This window comes from Microtus oregoni, unplaced genomic scaffold (assembly GCF_018167655.1).
Source record: "Microtus oregoni isolate MIOR12 unplaced genomic scaffold, Mior012 000024F_ref0000369, whole genome shotgun sequence".
Lineage (NCBI taxonomy): Eukaryota > Metazoa > Chordata > Mammalia > Rodentia > Cricetidae > Microtus > Microtus oregoni.
The window spans coordinates 8,626,124-8,644,677 of NW_024543083.1; the positions used below are offsets into that span (position 1 = coordinate 8,626,124).

Sequence of the window (18,554 nt, forward strand, 5' to 3'; positions counted from 1 at the left end):
TCGCTGTCGCCCGCAGGCGCCTGCGCAATGGGCCGGCCGTGGGGGGCGGGAAGCGCTTCGCGGCAGCGGAGCCCATGTCGGCCCTGAGGCGCTCGGGCTACGGCCCCAGTGACGGCCCTTCGTACGGCCGCTACTATGGGCCCGGCGGAGGCGATGTCCCGGTGCACGTCCCTCCGCCTCTGTACCCTCCGCTTCGGCCCGAGCCACCCCAGCCTCCAGTTTCCTGGCGAGGGCGCGGGGGCGCCCCGGCCGAGACCACCTGGCCCGGAGAAGGCGCAGGTGGCGATGCCTACTACCCCTCGGGAGGCGCCTGGGCAGAGCCGAGTAGAGCCGGTGGTGGACACCAGGTAAGCTTCGCAGTGTTTCCCGGGGATCCGGTAGGGAAGTCTTGGGCGGAGGTGAGGACCATTGGGGGTTCTCTACTTAGGGTTTGCTACAACTCAGGTTTCTGATTTGTTCTTCTTCTGGGGAGACAGAGATCGGAGACGTTAAGTGAGGGGATACATGCTTGTGTTCCATTTGTCCCTTCGTTTTCACTTCGGCCATCGTTAAGTGTGCCTGTTACCACCAAAGAAACCAGAAAATTATTCGGCGATGACTTCCTAAGCTTGGTAGCAGGCTGCAGGATCTCTCTCCCGAGAGCGTAGGGTAGAGTGATCGGGCTGTAACAATTTATCCTGCGTGGCTAGGGAAGCTGCAGCTCCGGTCGTTACTCAGCAGCCCCTCCCGCGGGAAGGGATCTGAACGGGGCGGGGTGGGGTGGGGAGGGGGAGGCTGATCATTTAGTCCCTTATCACCAAATCTTTGCCTGGAATGGAAGCACGAATATTCAATGTTGCAAAGTACCTTTATGTTCTGTCTAATCACAGGACTGAAGGACAGATGCCTCCCTATTTTTGAATGAAGGCTCTGAGAAATTAACTTGCTTCATCTAGTTGGACCTGTAACATTTAATTATCTGTATACATGCCAAAAATGTATTCCTGTTTTCACCATGTACGGAGCTATCATTGGATGGTGGCACACATCTTTTGGCCTTCATAGCATCTTTAGTTGCTGAAAATGAATTATAAAATTCTCACACGTTAACGATGGGATTGCAGAATACTACAGTGCTTTGGGTAATAACTGGGTCGTTCCTAAAATTTGTGGCAGAGAATTAGCTTATGATCCAGCAGATCCACTTGTTAAGCATTCTCAAGAAATGGAAAACAATTGGCTCACGCCTTTATTCCTAGCACTCAGGAGGCAAAAGCAGGCTAGCCTGGTCTACATAGTTCCAGGACAGTCAGAGGTACATGGTGAGACTCTGTCTCAAACAAAGAACAATAACGACGACAAAAAAGAAATGGAAAACTTGTCCACATAAAAAATTTTTAGTATATCTTCATAAACATCATTAGTCATAATGGCTAAAAATTGGAAGTAATTTATATAGTTATCAGCTGATGGCTGGATTAACAAACGTGGCATATGTTTTAGAACATAATATCCAGAAAGTTTTGTTTCAACATGGATGAACCTTGACTAGATCATGGATGGTGAGTAAAGCGAGTCACAAGGGCTGGGTTTCATATTGTGTGACTCCATTTATGTGTCATGCCACAGCAACTGGTGGACTGCGGGGGCTGGGGACTGGAAGGAGGTGGTGCCGAAGTGATACAGTCTTCTGAAGTTAGTGATAATGGCTTCACAGTTCTGAGCACCCTAACAACCACCGAATTGTATATTTTAAAAGGCTGGGCTAATTATTTCTCTAAAAGTGAATTAAAAACACGAAGCATTAAGACGTTAACGTAAAGAAGAATCCCTACTTTCTGTACTGATTCAGTCAGTAGGCTGTTTGTTGGACTTTACTCCCATGGTCTAGTAAAGTACCCAGCCTTTTAAGTACCCAAACTAAAGATCAGTTGATGAGGCAAGGGAGTTGATCTTTAAACTGTCGACTGGCTTCTATTGAGTTTGCTGTATTATCAAACTAAAAGTCTGTTTTCTGGGGTTGAGATAGAAAGTTAGGGAAAGACTTGAAAAAGTAAAGTTTGATGTCATATAAGGAATTGTGAGGTTTGGTTGGTGTTAAGCTGTGCATGTGCTAGAGTATTCTGAGATAAGACTGGAAATGTGTAATGGGCATTTGTGAGTCATTTAAACTTTACTTCTCAGGGTAATGATCCTGAAACTTGAGAAGTTAAGGGTAGTAATTTCATTTCTTTTTCTCCTTCCTTCTTCCTTTCTTTCTTTCTTTGATAGGGTTTCTCTTTGTAGCTCTGGGTGCCTTATAACTCACTCTGTAGACCAGGTTGGCCTCGATCTCCAGAGATCCACCTGCCTCTGCCTCCAGAGTGCTGGGATTAAAGATGTGTGTCACCATGCCCAGCCCAAGGGTAGAATTTCTTATATAGCTATAAAAAAACAAATCAAAGATATGCATTTTTTTTCCAAATCCATTTTAACATTTACTAAATTTCACAATGTATCTGTGAAATTAAAAACAAGTACTGGGCTAGAGAGGTAACTCTGTGGCTAAGGTGCTTGTCTTGCAGTGTAAGGACAGGACTTTGGATCCCGAGGGCCCATGTCAGTGCTGAGTGGGTTATCTATAATTCCAGCTTTAGAAGGTTGAGTTGGGATCCCCAGACTAGCTAGCTGGCAAGACTAGCTAGCAATGTGGGAGAACTCTGTCTTTGATTGAGAGGCCATGCCTCATTGAGTGAGGTGGAAGAGCTATTGAGGGAATCAGTCTTGGGCCTCTATATGCATGTGCACCCTGCACATGAATGTCCTCACTTATGCAAATAGGCGTACGCACACACATGAAAGAAAGGAGAGGATATAGGAATTTTTTTTTCTCCCCCAACCCCAGTGCTGGAACTTGAGCCCAGGGCCTTGTGTATTATAGACATAATTCTACCTGTGACCTATCTATACCAGCAACTCTTCAGGAAACTACAAATCTACTCAGAAAGTATGATCTGTGGGCAGCAATTTTAATCTCTGCAAGACTGTTGAAATGCAGAATCTCTCCTCTTCCAGATCTTCAACTTCCTAAGATCCCTAGCTGGTTCACATGCACAGCAATAGGACTAAGTGCATTAAGGGCTACTCTGAACTCAAAAAAGACTTGACCTATTCATTTTCCCAAGAGAGGGTCTCTTGTATCTTAGGCTGGCCCCAAACTTACTGTCTGGCCAAGGATGATCTTGAATTTCTGAGCTTTCTGCCTCTACCTCTCAAATGCTGATATTTTAGGTGAGTTCCACCCTGCATGGTTTCTTTGTTTGTTTGTTTGTTTTCTTTTGTTTTTTATTTAACGAATTTAAATACAGCAGAGGGGAAATTGGAAATTACCACTTTCACCAGGTTTGTTTGTTTGGTTTTGGTTTTTTGAGACAGGGTTTCTCTATCTCTTGCTGTCTAGGAACTAGATTTGTAGACCAGGTTGGCCTTGAACTCAAAGATCTGCCTCCAGCTCTTGAGTGCTGGGATTGAAGACGTGCACCACCACTGTCAGGTTTCCACCAGTTTGTTTTTTTTTTAATTATTTATTTATTAAGGATTTCTGCCTTGTCCCCGCAACCGCTTCCCATTTCCCTCCCCCTCCCCCGATCAAGTCCCCCTCCCTCATCTGCTCTAAGAGCAATCAGGGTTCCCTGACCTGTGGGAAGCCCAAGGACTGCCCACCTCTATCCAGGTCTTGTAAGGTGAGCATCCAAACTGCCTAGGCTCCCACAAAGCCAGTACGTTCAGTAGGATCAAAAACCCTCTGCCTCCCAAGTGCTGGGATTAAAGGTGTGCGCCACCACTGGTAGGGGTGAGGTTTATGTGTATGTGTTGTAGTGGGTGGTGAAGAGTGCTGAGATTTATAACTGATTGATGTGCTGAGAAAACGTGACTGTGGAGTGCTCACCCTAAATGGGTCGTGCATTTTACCCCTTCCATGGCTCCGAGTACATTGTGGAAGTGGGCATGGAAAGACGGTGAGAGCAGAGGCAGAGAGGACTGTTAGGAAGTCTGATTTAGGTGTGACGTGACCATTGAACTAAGACCTGCATAAGATGGGGCTTCGCAGCACTCCATCCTAGATGGAAGAGAGACTCCTGAGGATTTACAGGCCATAAACAGGTGCTAGTAAGAGCCCTGACGAAGCACCACCCCTTCCAAAGCTGCTATTGACAGTCAACAGTTGCTTGGGGTAGGGATGGGGGTGGTCTTCAGTGGTGTGGCCACTGCTAAGTTATCCATGCTCATGTGAGCAACCCCAATGTATTTAGAGAGAGAGGAAGTCATCCTGGAGAGTGAGAGAGTGAGCCTACTGAAGAGTCTTTAATTGTTAGCAGTGCTGAGTGCCTACAGTTTCCTATAACATGAAAACAAGCAGATTGCTTGGCACGGGCCTGCAATCCCGTCTTTCCAGGTAGCTTAAGATGAAAGGATAGAAATTTTCAGACTAGCCTGACAACTCCATAGAACCCTGTCTCAGATTAAAAATAACAAATGGGGGAGCTGGAGAGATGGCTCAGTGGTTAAGAGCACTGCCTGCTCTTCCAAAGGTCCTGAGTTCAATTCCCAGCAACCACATGGTGGCTCACAACCATCTGTAATGAGGTCTGTTGCCCTCTTCTGGCCTGCAGGCATACACACAGAATACTGTATACATAATAAATAAATAAATAAATAAATAAATGTTTTTTTAAAAAAAAATAACAAATGGGGGGCTGGAGAGATGGCTCAGAGGTTAAGAGCATTGCCTGCTCTTCCAAAGGTCCTGAGTTCAATTCCCAGCAACCACATGGTGGTTCACAACCATCTGTAATGAGGTCTAGTGCCCTCTTCTGGTTTGCAGACATACACACAGACAGAATATTGTATACATAGTAAATAAATAAATATTAAAAAAGAAAGAAGAATCAGCTAGAAGGACAGACCTTAAGTGGAGCTCAGGAGTTCAGGCTTGGCATCACCATCTCTAGGGCAGTCAGTTTCAATCCTGTCCTCTTGTGTCTTTACTCATGATTTAAATTCATAGAAGAGAGTGTAGACCTACAATAACTCCAGGTTTAATCCAGCATAACCAACAAAGCACAAAAACTAACAGATTAAAAACCCTCCTCTTTAAAGGAAATAAAAATGGTTTGTTATAAGCAGAGTACACTATCTGTAAGTTCAAAGCAAAGAGACTTACTTGGTGAGTGATGTGCACGTCCTGGGCTAAAGTAGACAGTTAGTGTGTTGGAAGGTTTGAGCATTGGTCTGGAGGGTTCTTAGAAAAGTTTAGTGGCTTATTGTAACTTATTTGAAGACAGAGCCTGAAAAGATGATGACATCACAGATAGATGTACTCCTTCCAATGGTGATAGTTCTACATGAGTTGATGGCACTGAAGTTATAGGTCATAAGCAGAAATCTTGGCCATAGGAAAAAGTACTAGAATACAAAAAAAAAAAACCCAAAAACCCAAATCTATGTACTTGTAGTAAACTTGAGAAATAATAGTTTCGTGTTCCAATGTTGTTAAGTAAGTAAATAGGGACTCATAGCTTTATGTTGTACTGGTTAACCAGGCTAAGTATCTCAGATCTGAAATGTTTGGATTTCAGGTTTCAGATTTTTGAAAGATAATATGTATAAACATAATGAGTTATTTTGAAGGCAAGACCTAAATCTAAACACAAAATTCATTTATGTACAACTTTTTTTTTTTTACCACTATACTAACGAGGATATGTACAACTTTTAAACCTGGCTTTGAAGGTAACTACACAGCATTTTAATGCCCCTGCATTTTGTTGTTTGTTTTGCTGTGCCTTGAATGAGCTCGGTAAGTGCTCTGCCACTCAGCCAGTTCCCCTACCCATTACATGCATTTTGACTGCATCAGGACATGAGGTCAAAATATCCAAAATTCGAGCAGTTTGGGTTTCAGATTTTCAGATTGGGGATACTCAACATGTACTGGCAAGAGGTAGTAAAGGCAAACTACTGTATATAGTTTTCCTGGTCATCTTGACATAGATTCCTTTATTATCATTTCAGTGTGTGGTATATAATGCTTAAGACCAGTCTTTTACAGCTGTTCAATGGTTGTTCTGTTCTGGGGCATGTGATTTACTTTGTACTTTATCTTTTTAAGTTTAATAATGATTGTAGTGCCTTTATATCTCCTTTTTTTGTCTGTTTTTCTTTTTGGTTCCTATTATCTTGCCTCTTGGTAGAGGTATCTATTTTTGCTATCTAACCATTATTAAGAGTGAATTGGGCCAGGTGGTGGTGGTGCATGCTTCTAATCCCAGCATTCAGGAGGCAGAGGCAGGAGGATCTCTGTAAGTTCAAGGCCAACCTGGTCTACAGAATGAGTTCCAGGACAGCCAGAGCTGTTACACAGAGATACTGTCTCGAAAAACAAAAACAAACAAAACAACAAAAAAAGTGAATCGGACATGGTAATGCACACCTGTAATTCTAGCTGGGAAGGCAGAGGCAGGAGGATTGCAAGTTTGAGGCCAGCTGGAGAAGGCATCAATAACAGAAAGAATGCTTTTAAAATTAACTTGTTTTCCCTTTTTCCTTAGGAACAGTCACCATATCCTGGCTATAATTCTAACTACTGGAATTCTGTGCGACCGAGGGCCTCGTATCCAAGTGCATATCCAGTAAGACCAGAGTTACAAGGCCAGGTATGGTTGAAAATTGAGATTTTTCTGTCTTTTCTTCTTTTAAGACAGATTTATGTATCACAGGATGGCCTGAAATGGTATGTAGTTGAGGATAACCTTAGACTTCTTGATCCGAGTGGCTCCATCTCCTAAGAGCTAGGATAGGCCCTGCTACCACACCCAGTTTTATTCAGTGTTAGGGATCAAACTCAGGGCTTCATGAACACTAGGTAAGTACTCTGGCAAACTTCAATTTAAAAATTAGCGTGTATTAAGTATATATGATAATGGGTTTAATTATGACATTTTCCTTTTTTTTAATTTTACTAAATTTTTTTCATCGAATATATTTTGATCATATTCCTTTCTGTTGCCCAAATCTTCTCAGATCTCCCTACCTCCCTATGCATCCAACTTCTTATTCTTTCTCTCAAAAACAAAAAATAAGCAAACAGAAAACCAAAAGGAAAATAAAAACATACCAATAAGACAAAAACAAAACAAAATCCCAAAATGAAAGTACACACACCAAAAACCAGGACTGTGTTGGCCAGTACTCCTGGACATGGGACCTGCCCTGGAGTGTGGTTGATGAACCGGTGTCACTCCATTGAAGAAGACTGATTTTCCCCTTTCCCAGCAGGTACCAACTGCAGATAGCTTCCTGGTAAAGGATGGGAGTTTGTGTCCACCCACCCTTGTCTCTGTTAGGGTTTTGTCTGGTGTGAACTGCTCTGATTTTACCATACCTTGGTGATAGCTGAATATGCAGGTGACTCTTTAGCATCTCTGCAGCCAAGGATCCTGGAGGTAGAGGCTCTCACTTAGTAATTGGAACCACGTGTGGTAAAGTGGTGTAAGATCTCTGTAAAGTAGCTGGTATGGCAAAGCTCTGGTGGCTTAGCATCATGTATCCAAAGGCCTCCTTCCAGAGGAACGAACACCATTGATTTCAGAAACTCAGAAGAAGTTCAGTTACACAACATCTATGCTGAAGTGTCTGCATCTGCCTTATGAAATAACCTTTTGCCCAGGATAGCACCCAAACTTGACATCCCCCAATTTCTGACATTGAGATCAAGTCACACGACACATTTATGAGCACTATCTATGCAGGAAATACTTTATAAACAGTGAAGTATAATGACAAAATGAAGATGTTTTCTTTTCAGGAAGCTTTTTTTTTTTTAAGCTTTCTTATTGTGTTGGTTTTGTTTTGTTTTGTTTTGAGACAGGGTTTTTCTGTGTAGCCCTGGTTCTTTCCTAAAACTCACTCTGTAGACCAGGCTGGCCTTGAACTCAGAAATCTGCCTGTGTTGGGATTAAAGGCATGCACCACCACCATCTGACTTTCAGGAAACAATTTTTGAGGCTGCAGCAACAGGTGGAGGTATTGCCGGTTCAGAAAAGGCACCAACTTCTTTGCCAGCCTGAATATGAGAGTGTCTAGACTAGAAATTGAGAAGTGATAAACTAGAACTAACTGGTGCCAAAGTGGTGGCATCTGGGGTCAGAGTTTTAAGTTGTTAGATGATTGGCAAAGCAGCTGCATGGTGCGTTTGGTATGTCCCATGCTGCTGTTGATGCATGCAGGTTGGTCAGACAGGAATGGTAGCAGCAGAACTGTATCCTGCTGTCAGGATGGCTGGAGCCATCTAGTGTTATTTAGCTGGGATAAAGAACAACAGGTAACAAAGACCCAGAAGCCCCAATTTTCCAAATGGCAGATATGGAAAACTCACAAATTTATTTAAAATGGTTCCTGAGATGACGGAGATACTAAAGAAAAAATTAATCATGATCGTGCCTTAAGAAAACTGTACAGGTAGTGGTGGCTCATGCCTTTAATCCTAACACTCTGGATGCAGAGACAGGCAGATCTCTGTGAGTTAGTTCTAGGTCAACCTCCTGGTCTACAGAGCAAGTTCCAGGACAGCCAGGGCTGCACAGAGAAACCCTGTCTCAAAATAGGGGGGGATGCAGGACCAGAGATAAGGAGAGCCACAAGTTCAGCACCAACAGAGGCTTCACAGTGAATTCCAGGGTAAGACCCTTCTCGGACAGACAGACATAATAAGCAAAACTGAAAAATAAGGAAAGACGGCTTGTGCTGCCCTAATATAGGTATATTAAGAGAATCTATCTTCAACCTTTCCCTTGTCATCTATATACACCTGAAGCAGATATATATTACACTTACTTCATTTGGCTCTTTGCTCTTTGGCTTTTTGGGGGGCCTGCCACCCAGCTCCCAAATGAATCACACACAGAGACTTATTCGTAGTTATAAATACCCAGCCTTAGCTTGACTTTTTCTTCCTGGCTTTTATTATCTTAAATTATCCTGACTACCTTTCGCCTCTGGTCTTTTTTCTTTCCCTGCATCTGTGTATCTACTTTCACTCTCACTCCATGGCTGGGTGACCTCTCCTCCTCCTCCCTTTCCCAGAGTTCTCCTCCTGTTTATTCTCTCTGCCTGCCAGCCCCACCTATCTTTTCTCCCGACTCACTATTGGCCATTGAACTCTTTATTTAGATTATCAGGTGTTTAGACGGGCAAAGAATCACAGCTCCACAAAGTTAAGCAAATGCAGCAAGAATAAAAGCAGCATACCTTTACACAGCTGAACAGATGTTCCAGAGCATAGACATATGTGACACCTTAAAATAGTATTCTACAACATTTAAATGTTTTATTCCAGTTTTCAGTATTCTGTGTGGGTGGAGTGTGCCATAGTGCACTTGTGGAAGTCAGAAGACTCAGGAACTCTTTTCACTGGGATCTAGGGATTAAACTCACATCATCAGGCTTGCGAAACAGGCACTTTACCCATTGCGCCATCTCTGCTGCCCTGTGGCACACTCTGTGCCTGCCTGTCGTGTGCAGCTTACACACTCAGTGACAGGAACTTCCTTTTTTTCTGACTCTTGAGTGCAGAAATTATTTATGGGCCTATGACCACCAGTCCCAGCTTCTTCTTCCTACTCTTTCATAGTAAGGAAAATTTCAAACAAAAGTAGAAGTAAGTGTTCTCTCAGCATCCACAAGTCTCAACACTTGACCTTATCGCCTTTATCTTTGGAGTATTTTCTTACAGTATTTTGAAGCAAATACCAAATAGCATATTTTATTGTTCATAAATAAACCTAAGTATGTGCATTTAAAAACAACAAAAATAGAAACAAAAACCTGCCATATTGTGGTGATTTAAATGAGACTCTCCCCCATAGCTCTGACCCTTGAACACTTGGTCCCCAGTTGGTGGCACTGTTTGGAGATTTATTAAGAGGTGTGCCTTGAACATTTGGTTCCCAGTTGGTGGACTGTTTGGAGATTTATTAAGAGGTATGCCTTGAACTCTTGGTCCCCAGTTGGTGGGACTGTTTGGAGATTTATTAAGAGGTGTGCCTTGCTTAAGGAAGTATGCCACTGGGGAGGACTTTGAGGGTTTAAAGGTTTGAGCCACTCTGAGCTCACTCTTTCTGTTTGTGTTATAGCTCTCAGCTTACCGCTCCAGCTTCTGTGCCTCTGCTCCACCACAGTGTGGACTGTGGACTCACACACTGTGTGGACTCACACAGTGGAGTCACCCTCTGGAACCAAAAACCCACATAAGCTCTCCTCTTCAGTGTCTTGGTAATAGTGTTTTATCACGGCAATAGAAAGGTGACTAATACACACATTGGGATTAAAACTTTACAAAGAGTGCCAGCAAGATAACTCAGTGGGTAACCTTGTTACCCAGGTTCAGTTCCTGGATTCCACATGGTGGAGGAGACAACTCTCACCAGGTGTCCTCTGGGCTCAGTGTGTGTGCCATAGTATATGTACACATAGCCCCTCCCCCGTTCCCCCCCTGCACTGTCATGTAAGGCCGGGCAGTGGTGGCACACGCCTTTAATCTCGGGAGACAGGGGCAGATAGATCTCTGTAAGTTTGAGGTCAGCCTGGTCCACAGAGCATATTCCAGGACAGCCGGAGCTACACACAAAGAAACCTTATTTCAAAAAAAGGAAAATAATAAGACCAGGCATGGTGGCACACAGCTTTTTTCTTCTTCTTTAAATTCTAGTAATACATTCCCTACATCCTAGCTAATAAAGGCCCATGTGCATTTTCAGTGTTAAATAATGACATATATCAAGTTTGGAAGATTTATTCATTAGTGTAATAAATTCTAAAAAAACCAACATGATTTTCTGCATGCAGAGGAGTGTTTCCTGGATAAGTGGGAAATTGTGCAGATGGCTCCTGAAAGACCTTGATTATAAGCAGCTCTGTGGTGAACTCCATGGTTCTTTAGTTTCACTGAGTAGGATTTATACTGTTTATTAGGACCGAGTTTGTCCTGAGGTTCTGGGTAATTTTTCCTGCCCCAGCTGACATCTGGACTGTACAGTGCATACAGTGCTGCCCTACTTCCTCCTGCTTCAATGAATGTGAAGAGAGGAATCAAGCTGAGGTGCTTCTGGCTTGTCTGATGTACTGGTGGAGTGTGTCTGCCACGGAGGCCTGCCTCCACTGAGACAGGAGAACAAGACTAGGACACAGACCCTGAGCAGCTGCTGCAACCTGGCTGAGGGATGGCACACACCATTAATCCCAGTAGCCAGGAGGCAGAGGCAGAAGGATCTCTGAGTTCAAAGCCAGCCGTGACTACATAGCAAGTTCCAGGCCAGTCAAACTACATGAGACCTATCTCAAAAAAGGAGTGAATAAGTTTTAAAAAAAAAAAAATTCTTACAGGAAACAGTTCTAAAATTAAATCTACTTGTTTCTAACAATAAATTGAATAAAATTCCTTCAAATAATAATCCTTGGGGCTGGAGAAATGGCTCAGTGGCTCAGAGGACTGGGTGGGTGCTCTTGTACTTGATTCAGTTCCAACACCAACATGGCAGCTCACAGCTGTCAGTAACTTAGTTCCAGGGGATCCAACACCCTCAGTACTGACATACATACAGGCAAAACATCAATGTGCATGAAATAAATATAAAAATTTTTTAACAACTTTGTAAAAAAAATTTTTTTTATCTGTTTAGTTATTATCATATGGGATACATACACATGCGCACACACACATTAAAGTAATGGTTTAAGCTTTCTGCTTAGCTTTTCATTTTATTTGGATTATTAAGCAGGATTCTATATATCAGCAATGTAATTGTCTTGCTAGGTGATGTAAAACTACAGGAAAGGGACTGACCATGTACCTTAGGGTAGCACACTTGTCTGGCCTGGGCAAGGAGTTAGTCCACAATCATACTAGTAAACAGTATACTGAGGAGTTTCTGATTTCTGTTGTTGGTGTTATCTGGGAAGCAGGGTAGTTTCATTGTTCAATATGGACTGTAGAATCAGACCTGGGTTGGTTTCTTAAACTCATCATAACACTTACAGCAATGTACTCACTGTTATTGAGCATATTGTGTGCCTGCTGAGTCCTTTGTTTTTATTATCTCACTTAGTTTTCTCCGTAATCCTGCAAGGTAAGTCTAGGCTCTTCATTTTCCTGTTAGAGAAACTAAAACTAAGTAATTAGAGAGTCTCTTTCTATCCTTTCTATTATATAGTGATATTTCCTTTTCCTCTAGCTAGTCCCCCAGTCTTCTTTGAGTTGCCTTCTGTGGATACAGGTTCTCTGCTGGCAGATGTAACTGTGAATTAGAATTAAGGAAATGTTTGAGAAGGCCACTGCTTTGCCACTCCATCTGTCCTCAATATATTCTTCCACTGATGCAGCCTGAGAGTCACAGCCTGAGTTCAGTACATGGCTTGTGGTTACAACAGAGAGGAGAAGGAGTGCTTCATAGACTGCTGTGGTAGCTTAGATTCCCTCAGTTGCTGATAGCTTTACTTCCTAAAGTTTCAAGCCTGGACATTAAGTGCATTTCAGCCTTTAACTCATTCATCTCTCTTCCTCTCCGGTTCTCCTGTTTTTCAGAGTTTGAATTCTTATACGAATGGAGCATATGGTTCACCATACCCTCCTGGTCCTGGACCAAATACTGCCTCATACTCTGGGGCTTATTATGTTCCTGGCTATACTCAAAGCAGTTACTCTACAGAAGTTCCAAGCACTTACCGATCCCCTGGTAACAGCCCAACCCCAGTCTCTCGTTGGATATATTCCCAGCAGGACTGTCAGACAGAAGCACCTCCACTCAGGGGTCAGGTTCCAGGATATCCTGCTTCACAGGTAAACAGTTTTCTGACAGGAAAAAATACCTGCTTCTGAATTGTAAACAGTGGAAAATTATTTATCTACATGAGTACCAGTTTAAGAAAACAGCTAGAGCCAGGCATGGTGTGTATACCTTGAACTCCACTTCTCCGGAGGCAGAGTTCGAGACCATCCAAGGCCATGCGGCCTTGTCTCAAAAACAAAACAAAAAAGAAAACACCGAAAAAAAGAAAACACCGTAGATGTTCAGAAAATTTTCTATTTTTGACTAAAGATGCCTTAAAAATGTTATAATTCTTTTAAATTCTAAGTTATTTATTATGTGTGTGCATGGTGGGGGTTGGGGGATGAGACACGCACCACAGCCATGTGTGGAAGTCAGAGGACAGCTTGTGGGGTATTCTTTCTTTTTTCCTTCCTCCCTTCCTTCCTCCCTTCCTTCTTTTCTTCCTTTCTATTTGAGTCCAGGTCTCAGTATGTAGCCCTGGATGTCTGGAACTCCCTATATAGACCAAGCTGGCCTCAAACTCATAGCAGTCTGTGTGCGTCTACTTCCTGAGTACCAGGACTAAAGACATATGCCACCATACCTGGCTCCTCTTTTCTCCCACTCCATTTTCATTATTTTTAGTAACGTGTGTGTTTGTATATTTACATGTGAATGCAGGTACTCACAAAGGCCAGAGGTGTGAGAACCCTGGAACTGGACAGTTTTGGGAGTCATCTGACATGGTATCTAGGACTTGAACTCAGAGTCCTCTAGAAGAGCAGTATATGCTCTTAACCACTGATACATTTATGTAGTTCCTATATAACTTTTGTAATAAAATAAATCTTTAGTTATTGTTCTAAACTTTCCCTAACTTAATCTTTTCCAGTGCTGTTAGGTTTATATTATATGCTAATATGCCATGTTGGGCTGGATGGTGGTAGTGCACACCTTTAATCCCAGCACTCAGGAAACAGAAGCAGGTGAATCTTTGTGAGTTCAAGACCAGCCTGGTCTACAGAGCTAGTTCTAGGACATCCAGGACTACATAGATAAACCCTGTCTTAAAAACTTTTAAAAATTAAATAAATAAAAATAAAATACCACGTTTATTTCTGGTTTGTTTGTTTGTTTGTTTGTTTTGGATTTTCGAGACAGGGTTTCTCCGTAGCTTTTTTTTTTCCAAAATATTTATTTATTTATTATGTATACAATATTCTGTCTGTGTGTATGTCTGCAGGCCAGAAGAGGGCACCAGACCTCATTACAAATGGTTGTGAGCCACCATGTGGTTGCTGGGAATTGAACTCAGGACCTTTGGAAGAGCAGGCAATGCTCTTAACCACTGAACCATCTCTCCAGCCCCTCTCCGTAGCTTTTGGTTCCTGTCCTGGAACTAGCTCTTGTAGACCAGGCTGGCCTCGAACTCACAGAGATCCTCCTGCCTCTGCCTCCCGAGTGCTGGGATTAAAGGCGTGCGCCACCACCGCCCGGCCTATTTCTGTTGTTTTGAGAAGTCAGCTGTCTTTGTGTTTATAACGTATTACCGTATGGATTTGTTTGTCTGTAGTGTTTTTGGAAAATACATGCTTCATCCAGTGAATTTTAAATCCTATTCTCGAGTCTTTACCAGCTCTTTCCTTTGGGGCTTTAGAGTTAGGGTTCTCAGGAGTGAAGAATGTTTGGTAACTGATTTATGAGTTGCTATCAGCTCAAGATCTGTCGATGCTATTTTTATTACTTTAAGTTTTGCATTGGTTTTCTAAGCAGTGACCAACCAGCATACCAGCATATTTGTTTTTCCCACTCTAGAACCCTGCAATGACCTTGCCCCATTATCCCTATGGGGATGGTAACCGCACTGTGCCACCGTCAGGAGCAACTGTAAGACCACAAGATGACGCATGGGCTTCTGGTGCTTATGGGATGGGGGCCCGTTATCCCTGGCCTTCAGCTGCACCCTCTGCCCCACCTGGGAATCTGTACATGACGGAAAGTGCTTCACCCTGGCCTGGCAACAGTTCTCCTCAGCCACCTCCTTCACCACCACCCCAACAACCTAAGGTAGGGTTCCTTCCAAATGCTGGTCCTTTGCTGTCTGGGTATTAAGAGAATACAAGATGACACATCTGTATTTGCCCATGGTAAATGGAAACTAAGTCAAAAAAAAAGCTGATTACTACCCTACAGCATTATTTCAGCTTAATTTATGTTTTGGGTATTTTTTCTCATAAGCATTATTGCTTGGGGATTTTTTTTAAGGTTCTTTTTTATACTTTTCTATTTTTTTTATATGTCTAGATGTACTGGCTGCATATATGTCTATGCACTATGAGTGTGCCAGGAGCCCTTGGAGGCCAGATTCCTTGGAAATGAAGTTACAGTTATGAGCTACTGTGTGGCAACTGATAATCAAATTTGGGTCCTCTGGAAGAACAGCCAGTACTTAACTGTAGTGATAGTTTGTTTGTGGTTTAACAAATAAAGCTTGCCTGAAGATGAGAGTGTAGAGCTATCCAGTAGAGACCAAAGAATGGTGATACACACCTTTAATCCCAGGACTCAGGAGACAGAAGCAGATGGATCTCTGTTAGTTCAGTGCCTCCCTGGGCTGCCAAGATTGTATCTGTCTAAAAGAGAAACAGAGCTCACACAAAGGTGATCCCAACACTTGGGATCCCCTGCCTTTAATCCCAGCACTAAGGAGGTGGAGACAGGAGTGATATGGCTGGGCGGAGAGAGGAATATAAGGTGGGAGGAGACAGGAGCTCAGTGCAGTCTGAGGATCACCCTTGCAGTCACAGAAGACAGTCTTGAGGACAGGATCGCCTCTTAAGAACAATTAGTGTTCATGCTATACTTCACTGCTTGCCATCTCTCCAACACCATATCTTTTTTAAAAGACAAAAAATTGCTTATTTTGTACTGTGATACTATCTGAATATTAGATAGAATCAAAGGATGTATTTTTACAACCTTTCATGATATGTGGAGAGAAGATGAGAAGCAGTGTAAAGTACTACAGCACTCAGTGTTTACATAAGCCACAGGCAGAACACTGCTTTTGATTGTGTTCTGAGGCTTTTACTATTTGAGGAAGAATACTAACTATGAAGTCACTGGATGAATTGTGAGTTAGTAAGATTAATTGTGCAGTGTTCACAAAAGTGGCTTGCATCAAGGGAGATTCCAATCATCATATTTGGGAATTCTGTGCCTTTTACTTGAAAGGGTTTCCCCTTTTTATCTTAACAGTGTTTTTCTCCAGTGATTAAGGTGGGAGTCAGTTTTATTGGTGGAAATCTTTTCAAGTACATTCTTGTTTGGGGAAGATGTGTACTAACATTTAATACTGATGGCCTCCCATTGAAACAGCTTTTGTTTCTCCTTTCTGTCTTCCCATTCCAAGGATTCCTCCTACTCCTATAACCAGTCGGGTCCAGGCATGAACCGGCACAGCTTTCCTTGCAGTGTCCATCAGTATGAATCTTCGGGAGTCATGAACAGTGATAATTCAGACCTTTTGGATTCTCAAGTCCAGTATAGTGCTGAACCTCAGTTGTATGGTAATGCCGCCAGTGACCATCCCAGCAATCCTGTTCAGAGTAATAATCTCCCTGAAGAGTGTTTCTCTTCAGATGAAGGCACGCCTCCAAGTATTAAAAAAATCATACATGTGCTGGAGAAGGTCCAGTATCTTGAGCAAGAAGTAGAAGAGTTTGTGGGGAAAAAAACAGACAAAGCTTACTGGCTTCTGGAAGAAATGCTGACAAAGGAGCTTTTAGAACTGGATTCTGTCGAGACTGGGGGCCAGGACTCTGTCCGTCAGGCCAGAAAAGAGGCTGTCTGTAAGATCCAGGCCATACTGGAGAAATTAGAGAAAAAGGGATTATGAAATAATTTGGAATGAAGGGTTAACCTGTTACTAATTTGGCCAAAGAACTCTTGAATTTGGTTAGTTACCATCTTTTAAATGCCTGTTGTGACAAGAAACAACACAGTCCAGCTTCTGACTTCAAACTGAAGGAAAAGAAATTGAAAAGCTGACAGAAGAATGGAAGAACACATTATGGGATTCTTTTTGGTTTTCAGATGACTGAACATAATACGAAACTGGAATTGTCAATGTTGCCAAGTAGACCTGCTCCTTAAGAAATCCATGGGCATCTCTAGGCTGCTTCTTATCAACAGGAGGGAAATAGACTTTATGTAACAGGTTATCAGTGCATAGTCTGAGACAAGCAGGCTGTTTTGTAAGCATCCAGACTGTCACATTTTTGTGCATTGTGACTGCATATACTTCATGTGTAAATTATAGCTTAGACTCTTGGACCTCTGTTATCTGCAGTTCGCAAATGTAATATTATTCTACTTGGTACATTTTGTAGTAATATGTTTAATAATCAAATACTGGCAGCCAGATAAATGGGCAGCTCTGATCGAATTCATATCCTTTCAGCCTTGAATATATTGCAGTGTGTAGTGGGCTCCTGAAGTCAATCACATATCTCCTTGTGTAGCATGTTATGTTAGTGTTCTTCCACTTCTGCTTTTCACAGTAGTCAGGAAGGTGATTTTGGAAATTACATTAACATAGAATCACTATGTTTGTGAATATTTTACTTCTTTGCTTTTTTGTTGTATTTGGATAAAGATCCAGTTTTGAAATTGTTTTTTTAAGAAAAATATCTTTGGCTATTGCTGCTTCAATAGAGAGCCTTATGATAGAAACATGAAACCTAAATGCTACAATTAGTATAAATAGCGACTGCAAAAAGCAACACATATGATTATTTAATAATACTGTTCTCCATTTAATAGTTTCTGTTAAACAGATTTGAGCTCAGTTTATAGCTGATAGAAGGAAAAGGAGATTCATGCTCAGGGAATGAGTTAGCCATAGCTAAAGTAGAAAACTCACTGTTTTCTTTAAATCTGGTCTTTATTTCATAGAATAAATTACATAGAATTACCTGTTTCATAAGAAAGATGTTATTATTAATAACAGTCCATTTGGAACCAAGTTTAAGAAAGGGGGCCTTTCTTGTTTTTCCATATATGTTGTTACACAGAGACAGGTAAATAATTTACCTTTTAAATCTAAAGTGAGTCTAGCATTCAGTATCTGCTTTTGCAACAAAAGCAGTTTCTTGGTAAAATATCAAAGTGATACTTGTTTTCTAGACTAGCAAGCCTTTATGTTAGTGATGCCTTCCCTTCTACTCACAGGGAACCAAATCAATGCCAGTGTGTCATGAGTAGAAATGTAGTTGGAAATGTTGTGTGGAGGCCGGGGACGTGGTTAAATTCGTAGAGTGTTTGCCTAACGTACATGAAGTTCAGCGTTAAATTCCCAGTATTGCATAAACCAGGCATAGTGGCACATACCTGTCTCAGCACTGGGAGGTGGAGGCAGGAAGATTACTAGCTTAAGATTATCCTCAGCTACATCATCAATTCAAGGCCACCCTGAGCCACACGAGATCATGTCTCAAAACTAAAAGGACAAGTGATTCAAGATTTAATGATTTTATCCAAGAGTCTGTTTTTAAAACATTTTATTAGTGTATAAATTTTATTTGGTGGTATACATTTTTAATCAAGACAGAGGCAGGTAGATCTCTTGAGTTCAAGGTCAACCTGGTCTACAGAGAGTTCCTGACCAGTCAGGGCTCCATAGTGAGAGACATGTGCTACCTACCTATCTACCTATCTACCTATCCTACC

General features: G+C 42.2%; 1 protein-coding gene across 1 annotated transcript; it reads left to right on the forward strand.

The window, feature by feature from the left end:
* Position 1: 1 nt before the first annotated feature.
* On the forward strand, positions 2-18,554 carry Bag4 (BAG cochaperone 4). Its single transcript, XM_041673839.1, has 5 exons — positions 2-347; positions 6,570-6,674; positions 12,599-12,853; positions 14,640-14,891; positions 16,237-18,554. Exons 1-5 carry the CDS (start codon positions 75-77, stop codon positions 16,720-16,722), a joined length of 1,371 nt encoding a protein of 456 aa, XP_041529773.1. The 5' UTR covers positions 2-74; the 3' UTR covers positions 16,723-18,554.

Excerpts from the sequence above, each read along its gene's own strand:
- Bag4 (XM_041673839.1), top strand. The coding sequence starts at position 75 with ATGTCGGCCCTGAGGCGCTCGGGCTACGGCCCCAGTGACGGCCCTTCG. Across the intron at positions 6,675-12,598 it reads GACCAGAGTTACAAGGCCAG|AGTTTGAATTCTTATACGAA; the intron begins GTATGGTTGAAA and ends CCTGTTTTTCAG. Across the intron at positions 12,854-14,639 it reads CAGGATATCCTGCTTCACAG|AACCCTGCAATGACCTTGCC; the intron begins GTAAACAGTTTT and ends TTCCCACTCTAG.